Source organism: Alternaria postmessia (genome assembly GCF_024291825.1).
Source record: "Alternaria postmessia strain BMP 2775 chromosome Unknown scaffold_65, whole genome shotgun sequence".
Taxonomy (NCBI): Eukaryota; Fungi; Ascomycota; class Dothideomycetes; order Pleosporales; family Pleosporaceae; genus Alternaria; species Alternaria postmessia.
In genome coordinates this window covers 141,789-150,755 of record NW_026260138.1, presented here as the reverse complement: position 1 = coordinate 150,755, position 8,967 = coordinate 141,789, and the positions used below count along the sequence as shown (strand labels likewise).

At 50.9% G+C, this 8,967-nt stretch overlaps 3 protein-coding genes across 3 annotated transcripts; 1 reads left to right on the top strand and 2 right to left on the bottom strand.

The window, feature by feature from the left end:
* Positions 1–1,945: 1,945 nt before the first annotated feature.
* Positions 1,946–2,809, bottom strand: J4E82_008326 (uncharacterized protein; the record flags this gene model as incomplete). Its single annotated transcript, XM_051734559.1, has 1 exon — positions 1,946–2,809. The coding sequence occupies one exon, from the start codon at positions 2,807–2,809 to the stop codon at positions 1,946–1,948; it is 864 nt and encodes a 287-aa protein (XP_051585738.1).
* A 657-nt stretch (positions 2,810–3,466) lies between these two features.
* On the top strand, positions 3,467–5,894 carry J4E82_008325 (uncharacterized protein; the record flags this gene model as incomplete). Its single annotated transcript, XM_051734558.1, has 2 exons — positions 3,467–3,776; positions 3,829–5,894. 2 exons carry the CDS (start codon positions 3,467–3,469, stop codon positions 5,892–5,894), a joined length of 2,376 nt encoding a protein of 791 aa, XP_051585737.1.
* Positions 5,895–6,915: 1,021 nt separating this feature from the next.
* J4E82_008324 (uncharacterized protein) lies at positions 6,916–8,781 on the bottom strand (the record flags this gene model as incomplete). The annotated part of the gene is made up of 2 exons (XM_051734557.1): positions 6,916–8,392; positions 8,441–8,781. The coding sequence occupies 2 exons, from the start codon at positions 8,779–8,781 to the stop codon at positions 6,916–6,918; spliced, it is 1,818 nt and encodes a 605-aa protein (XP_051585736.1).
* Between the last annotated feature and the right edge of the window lie 186 nt (positions 8,782–8,967).

The window sequence follows — 8,967 nt, the reverse complement described above, 5'->3', positions numbered from 1 at the left end:
CAGTTTAAGAGCTCTAAACTGAACTGACTGATAAGACGAGAGCTCTAAACTGACACTGAACTGACTGCCAAGCAATCAGTCAGTCAGTCAGTCTCATCAGTTTGGATTGATTGTTAGCAACTCTGATATGTCCTGGATTCCCTGTTCGGCTTGCGGCGATGCTAGAGATCTTGAATGACGAGCGCAACGATGAACCAGGCGTCGATGCGGGGCCTGTGGCTACAGTAGAAGTTGCACTAGCCGACAATGTGCCATAAGAAGACGACAGAGATGAACATATTAAGGACTCCGAAGTGCTGGGCGTGGATTTCGCAGAATCGCCGTTCTCTGTGCGTCCTACCAGGCCGCCAACCAGTCCACCGACGAGCCCTCCGATGACCACCAGAACCACCAGCGCAGCTGTCCAGAGCGGAAAACCGCAGAGCTTTCGTTTCCAAATGACCTGCTTTGCACCATCTTCCTCTTCTTGAGCAGCACCACCAGGAGCCCCTTTGAGCTGTTGATGATGTCCGTGGGAAGGCTGTAGGTATCTTTGTGCGGTATCCGGCTGTGCAACCTCAATGCCTTCTGCGTATTGGTTATAGACTTCAGGATACGAGGAAATCGGGGCTGGCGATGCCGTAGGTGAGTTTGGCGACCCGGGTAGCTCCTGACGCTCGATTGGCTGCGCCTGCTGATATTAACTGGGGTTGCACTGAATAGACACTCGAAGCTGGTCAGCACTTACCATAGGTTTCCCACGAAGCGTAACAGGCTGTTCAGAATGCGACTCCTCTTGAGCGATTTTTTTAGTGGAATCAAAATTCTGGCAAGTGATTTCTACTACCAGAGCTAGTAGGCCCTTCCTCATCTTATGAAGCTGTTTTTTCAGCCTTGTCGTCACCAATGCCAACGGCCCCTGGGTCGAGGCCGGAGTGAGTACTGCAACAAAAGCATTCCTTACACCAATAGGAAACAAGAGGCATCGGGTAGAGTAAGGTCTGGTTTTGGCGTGGCTTGGTGAAGCCTATCTCAAACGACAGTCCTATCAGCTTCTAGCGAAACGGCTAGTATGACCGTATACTGTGCTTGGCAAGACGAGGGTACAGATCCGTCGCAGCCACGCGTTTGCTGTTCCTCTCTAGCTGCTTCTTAACTTACCGATCGCTCACAGCAAGCTACCAAGATCGAGAGGTGGCTTACGGCCTCAGCAGCCTTCTGGACACCGCATCACACACTATAACAAGTAAGAGATTACACAAGGGTAGAGGAACAATCCGCCTGTAATTTAGCCTACTACGACGTATGGTAAAGGAATTGGAGTAACAGAACAGCTATGTAGGCTTCTAGGTTGCCTACTCACACACTCGATGTTCTCATCGCGCGTTGCGTAGTGAGAAAGGAGAAGATCCCTGGATCATATTGAGTAGAGATCCTTTTGTTTTCCCACTCCCTGTAGGGCGTTCATGCGGTATGGATGGCTGAGGTTTGTTTGGTGGAATAACCAGATGTCTTGTGGTATCTGGTTCATGCCGTCATCCTTCCCGATTGGTAGCCGCCATCCAGGCACGTGCGCACGCATTTTGATCATACCTACCTAGATACGCTCAAACTCTGCACATCGATGTCAAATCTAACTTTTTTCAACCCATTCAAGATCATGTGCTTATACGTGGAAACAATATCCGAGAAGCGTCTATGTCAGTATTGGGTTAATATCGTCCACAATGAATGCGCACATGATGCCGAACGCAATGGAGCTCATCACCGAGCGATCTGAAGCTGTAAACTTGCAAGGTATCATTCATAGTTTGAGAGTGCTTACAACCGTCTAAAAGGAAGAAACCCGTGGTCTGCAAATGCCCGTGTACACTCGAATGGAAGGCTGTAAGCCATTTTGACTGGCTAGCAACGGAACTCGTAACAGAAAAGGTGGAAACTGAGGTGGTATCTTCTTCTTAACAACTCATCTCTGCGTGCGACCTATACGGATTTCTTGTAATCGCTTTTCAATCTTTCCAGCCCTGTTCAATCCTTCATACAGGGCCCAAGCAGCAAGCGTCTTAGCATCTCTTGCACCTTCTTTCCAAAGCACTTCGTAATCGCGTACGCGCAAAGTGATCAGTTCGTCCTTGGCGCGTTCGCCAGTCAACTTGCCCTTCAAGGCCTCGATCTCCTTCCGGTCCAGGTCTTTCTCCCACAACAGCAACGGGATATATTCGTCAAGATTTGCAGGGCTCATGTACAACGCTTTTTGCAGATGCTCTTTGGTTTCAGCCTGCTCGAGAGCCATCGCCGTCAGGTCGATCAGCTCCTCTCCCCTGACCCTTAGACTCGTCTCTTCTTCAATTTCCTGCATCGCTTTCCCAATAACATCGCCAGACTTATCGTCCAGCATGCCCGCGGGAATCTCAAGGAAAGCAGTGCTACATGCGCCGATTCGCGGCTGCTCTGTGAGGATGACATATCGCTCGTTCCTAGCGTCCTTGGGTCGTAGTATCATAAGGACGGCTACACTACCGCCGCGCAAGAAGATGACTCGGTTTAGGGATTTGTCGTTCTTTTTCATCAATGCTTCGATCGTCATGAAGCCTATCTTGCCGTCATCAAACACGGTGACGTTATGTATCATCACGCCTGTTAGGCGCCATGGATCCTTCTCAAACGTGTGTCCAGGAGTTGTTTGCACTTCAAGATTCTTTTTGAGCGCATCCAACCAATTCTTGAACGCCGGAAATCCCAGCAGCGTCTTTTCGTTGAGGTCGTGGCCATCGGCAACTGTGACAGGTATGGAGTCCCAGGCGGCTGACAGATTGAAAGTGGGTGGCATCCTTGCCGTGTGTTTGAGATATTGTAGAACGTAGAAACTATGTGATGAGTGATGGATAATGGACAGTGGCCTCCTGCTATCTTTCAAGGATGTGAAAGCCTTATGGGTGAGGTCTAGGCAGCGAAAAGGCTGAATGTGCTGATGAGTGTCTAGTTGAAGCCTGGTGGGGGCGCAGCAACAAGCCCATAGAAATCAAGATGTCGCGTGGCACCGGGCCTCAGGCAAGAGCACACCGGTGCAGGGTTTGCCAGCGTTGCGCCCCAACTTCGACAATACGACCTACATTTATCCCGCTCTGAAAACCAACTAACGATCTGGGATGCAGCGATTAGCCTATCCGATGGACAGATTTGGCGCTTCTCATCTGCAGCGCTGCAGCTCCTACCTCAGCTGAGACAATCGCGGTTAGGATGCAGCGAGGCACAGGCGCCTCGCATCCTGCGTGCTGTACACTCATCGCACTTGGTGACTGCACTCTTGTATGACTTTTCTCGCTCGAATATATCCCTTGACACTCTCTCTATTCTCTTCCAAAGTCTAACCATGTGTCTACTCAGGCGCAGTACTTTGTCTGGATCGTGATAGTATTCATTCGCGCTAAGCACAGCCTGCCCCCACCAACAAGGCCAACAACCACCTCAGCCTTGTCTTGCCGAAATGCTTTGCAAAATATGCGTGGGTATGCTAAGGGGTGGAAGAGGAGAATTGTGGGCAGGAACTCACGACCTAACATTTGATCATCACAAAACTACAACATCGCTTCGAAGATCTAGAGAGGCAGATTGCTCGATATGCATATCGTTAGCAAACGTCCTTCGGCACGATATGGACCTGCTGGAGGATCAGCCCATCTCAATTAAAGCCAGCTTGAGGAGACTACCTGACGACAAGCCGGATGAGAAAAAGTACTGCCTTGACTTCGACCTAAACAGATTGTATAATCGCATATATTTGCTGAAAGAGACCAGTAAGTTGAATCATGGTAGAAATTACAAGGTGCGCTCTAAGAATCCACGCAGACCCAAAGAACCGTCGGTTGCGAACGCCAAGATCGTTGGACACATCTTCCGAGGAAGTGTTTGAGGTAGCTCAAAGCTGGATGAAAGACTGCAAATGTGGAGACTTCTGGAAAGAGCCTGGCGAGAGGTTTTACCCTAAGCGTCTGCTGGACCTTGAACAGCTTCGCGGCGCCAACGGGATCACAGACATAGACAGCTTGACGATCCTGTCAGAACATGGCGACGTAGAACGAAAGAAGGTGTACCTGATTGAGACAGACGAGGTGTTTGTCCAACGTTCAATCGGCGCTACCGAATTGTCGATGAAAGTCTGGGACAGCAAGAAGAAGAATAAGTCAGTGCGTAAAGAACAGAAAAATCATCGTTATGTTACACTGAGCCATTGCTGGGGGAAGCCAAAGAGTGTCCAAGGACAGCTCAGATTGGACGAAACCACTAAAGAACGTTTCAAACGAGAAGGTATCGAGCTACGAGAGCTACCGAAAACTTTTCGAGACGCTATTCTGTTCGCCTGTCGCCTAGACAAAGTTGGGTTCATCTGGATCGATTCGATGTGCATCATACAACCGACTGAGAGCTACAGCAACCGCTCGAAAGAGTCTGTCAAAGATTGGCTAGAGCAGAGCCGAACAATGGACCAGATATATCGGGGGTCCTTCCTCAATATCTCCGCCACTGCTGCAGTTGACGGAGATCAGGGTTTGTTCTTCAGTCGGCGACCAGAGTATCTTTGGGAAGACGAGATCAACGTCAACTACTCTGGAACAAATCTGTTTGGATCGGAGAAGATCGGAAGTACAGAAAGAGATCAGCTGACGAGGTGCACTGTTATAGACGTGTCATTTTGGGATGAACTAGTTGAAAATGCAGCCGTCAACCGCAGAGGCTGGGTTCTTCAGGAACGTCTCATGGCGCCGCGTGTACTGCATTTCTGTCGCGACCAGATCGCCTGGGAGTGTGCAGAGTTTGAAGATGCCGAAGGCCATCCTGAGATGAATCTAACTCTGAGGGCCAAGCTAGGGTCTATTGTAGATGAAGGGCGCCTCAAGGACCTAACTCCAGAAGCTGGTCGCACACTACGAAACAACCGCCTAAATGGCTTTCCGGATCCCGACAAAGACATGACAGACCTTTACATATACGAACTATGGAAGCATATTGTTGAGGTCTATTCCAGAACACAACTCACAGTGCCGAGCGACAAACTCATAGCACTTTCAGGAATCGCGCGACGTTTCTGCGAAGGGAATTCCAAACTGTTCACGCTACCAAATAAGTACATTGCGGGATTGTGGAGCCAGAACCTAGAGAGCCAGCTTCTTTGGCAAGTGAATGAGCTTTTTCGTGACGGCGTGTTCGAGAACCCAGCACGACGCGATGCAACTCGAGCGCCTTCGTTCTCCTGGGCATCCATTGATACTCCTCACGGTGTTACCTATCCAGATGTCACCGACTACAAGCCTGAAGAAACAAGTGAAAGGCGAACCAGGGCTCATAATCAGCCCAAAGAACTCATGCTCGAAGTGCTAAAGCATCGCATCAAGCTGTCGGACGAAGACAACAAGTTTGGCATGGTAGTGCAAGGACGACTATTGCTCAAGCCTCGCTATCTCAGGAGGATTGAGCTGCGTAGGCTCCACCCACCCCTCAGGGTTCCCTACAGCTGGCGCCTCAAGCCAGATGCGTCCACGTCTGAAGTGGTGCAGACCACTTCCAAAGCTGCGCGCCCACTCGAAAACGCCAATCTCTATCTCGACGCTCCCGAATCCGATGTCGATATTTTCTTCGACGACGCGGAACTATACTGCATGCCTGTTGCGTATGGGGAGCGAACAGTACGGGAATCCTCCCGTTATCTGTACTGCTTGTTGCTCAAATTAGAGAAACATGTAGAATTCGACCCCGAAGCCAACGCTTCAAACAAGCGCAGGGTTGGCTTGTCGCCCCCCACACAATACCCCATGTTCAGGCGGATTGGCATAACGAAGCTGTCGAATCATTTGGATAAAGACGCACAAAACGCTTTGATGTCGGAAGACAACAAACTGGAGATTTGCTTGGACTGACGGAGCGTGCGGCGGCGCACTGGTCTGATATTCTTGATTAACCAACTCTCTTCGGTGACTGTCCTCAGCAACATGATTGTAGTAGAAGTTCTGTATGAATGAGCCAGGGAAGTACAGATAGCTGCATATTTTTGAGTGCGGCACCGTTACCATGTTCAATTGACCCCACTTTCAGATGTGCCCCTCAACCCCACCATCAGCAGAGCCCGGCTGTCTCGTCTCATAACAGCTTGGGATGATTAATAACTACAGATCATATAGCAAACTACTAGAAAATTTTCCATCGATTACCTAATCGGGCGCTTGGTCTAGGTAAGCTGCCACTGGATCCAACTCCTACAACAACAAAACTAACAATGCTCTCAGGGGTATGATTTGTAAGACAACACCACTGCTCACCATTCTCGAACATCATCCTAACATTCAACTTCAGTCGCTTCGCATACATCTGCGTAATCTGTGAAAGGTCGTGGGTTCAATTCCCACAGCGTCCACATTCTTTTTGCACTTTTCTGTGTGCCTGGATAGATCGAGCTCGCTTGTGCGCAGCGAACGAGTTGTATGGTTCCTTCCATCTTTTCCGCTGTTCCCGTGGTTGCTCCTGCTTGTTCTCGCTACGTGTAACAACGTTGAGTGGGGTGTAAGTGCTGCTTTTTGCGAGAAATGGCCGTGCAGCGAACGTGAGGGGTGTATTCTCTGACTTCCTAAGAGCAAAACAAAACATTAGCTGTGAACACTGTCGTTGTCTCAGGGAGAAACGGGTCTTTCTTTTTGTACTAATTGCGTTGATGAAGTAGTAAATACTGCTCGTTTGTTTGCTTCAGAGAGCGAGCTGAGCACGAACTATCACCATGATCAATGGCAAAGAATATGCAGATCATCCAAATGTATTGCTGCTAATGTTCAAAAGATATATACAAAGAAACCCGGGGTATATGTGCGCCGTATCCAACCATCCAAACAAGCAAGTCAGCAACCAGTGTGACTAGCCAAGCCATTGCCATCGTTCGTGAAGCACCGCTCAGTGCCTTGCGTGGTGCCTCGTGAGCCTCTGCATGTGCTCCCTGATATGTCTTGCCATGCGTGCACTTCTGGCAGCGGCAGCAGGCGCTGGCGTCTCGGCAGGAGTATCGGCAGTGACGGTAGCATATACTGTCTCATAAACTGTGCGTACGGCTTGAACAGTGTCTGTGACAGTGGGAGCAGCGGGGTCTGCTGAGATGGCTGCGTCCGCCGGAGGGGCCTTGACAGCGTCGGTGGGCGCTGGAGCAGGCACTGCAGGCACGGCGGGTGCTTGAGATACAGCAGGTACATTGGAAGGTTGAGCGATGCTTTGTGCTGTACTGGGAGCGGCTGCTGCGCCACTAGAGTTTTGGATTGGAGTGTTAGTGCCCTCAGGAAGCGACGCGGCAGGTGTTGTCGAGGGCGACGTCTCGTTGGAAGGTTCATTGCCGCTACCAGCTCCAGCTTTGGGCCACTGGAAGCCGGACATGGGACCATTGTTTGTCGGGGCTGGAGCTGGTGCGTTGACCTGTGTGGTCGGCGCGACGATTGGGCTTGGAGATTCGGCGGGGATGCTAGGAGAAGCATCGTCGGCAGGAGGCGACGCAACTGGGGCACTGGGCGACGCGGAGGGAGCTACCGAAAGTGTCTCGCTTGTCGGGATTGGCGCGAAGATACCGGACACCGAAGGGGTGATGAGCGAAGTCGGGACTGCAGGGTATCCGGATTCTACAGGAAGGCCAGAAGACACAATTGGCGTCTCCGATGGAACTGGCACAGAAGCGTACACAGCGCTGCTCTGCTCGGACACTGAAGAAGATTGAGGGGCATAGGCAGCACTGCTCTGCTCGGGCACTGAGGAGGGCTGAGGGGTAGCGCCGTAGCCACCGTTGTCTTGGTACACCTTCAGCGAGTTGATGGTCCAGTATGCCTCGGTAAAAGCCTCTGGGTTATCCCGTACCCATTCCTCGCATGTCGATGCCTTCTTGCTGCAAGAACTGTTCTTGGCGTTCCAAACACTGCTGCTGCCCGCCCATTGTCCACAGAAGGTAGTGTCGAAAACGATCTGCTGCTGCTTGAACGTGTTCTCAATATCGCAAGCACCGGCGAACTTGGCAGCTGGCTTGCCCCAGCCACTGGGGTCTGGGCTGTCACCGAGAACGTCTTCCGGGATGGAGTCGCGTGGGAAGAAGTAAATGCTAATAGCTTCAGCGGTCCATTGGGTGGCGTATACACCTCCACCATTAGCGTTCAAGCCTGCACCGTAGCTCTTGGTTGATGGGTCTTCGATGGAGCATCCCGCATTCTTTGACTGGTCTTCGGCAGCAACATCGCAGTTTCCTGTGGTTACCGAACCCGCAAACTGGGTGGTGTCATCGCCAATCTGGCAGCCTGGGCCTGTGTGGAGGGTCATGCCGTTGTTCGTCTGGTCGTTCACGCCTTCGATAATGTCAATCTCGCCGTTCTTTGGCCAGTTAGGACCGGTGGTCCAGAAGCTGCGGTACGTTAGTGATGTAACTCTACATCAAGTCAAGTCTACTTACGCTGGCCATGTACCACAGCCAAAGGGCATGTGGGCGACATCCACCACAATCAGCCCGCTATCGTATGTCTTCTTGCTCTCAATACGAATACTGGGCCTTCCCTCTGGTGTCTGGTTCTGTGTGTCTACGCCCCACGAGATGGCCGAAGTAGACGAGTTGATGAGGTTTGTCTGTCTTGCCGTAGCTTCATTGACATACTGTACGAAACCTTCTGTCGGGTCGGGTCCGGTAAAGAAGTCAAAGGCCCCGTAAAAGTCCGTCATGTAGTCATCCTCTAGAACATAGCCAGCTATGCTTAGTTGGAAAAAGGCCGTAGCCGAAGTGAGTGTGGAGAAACGCATCGTCAAGACGCTGAAAACCGAAGAAGATAGTAATGAATGACTGCGTACTAGACGCGTGGACAAAAAAGACACAAGAACTGAAAAGGCGATAGTACGAGATGGCGATATAACCAAGCAGCAGATGGTCGAAAAGGGACGACCTACCTATATATGCAGGCCTAAGATAGAGCCGCGCCAACGTCCCGA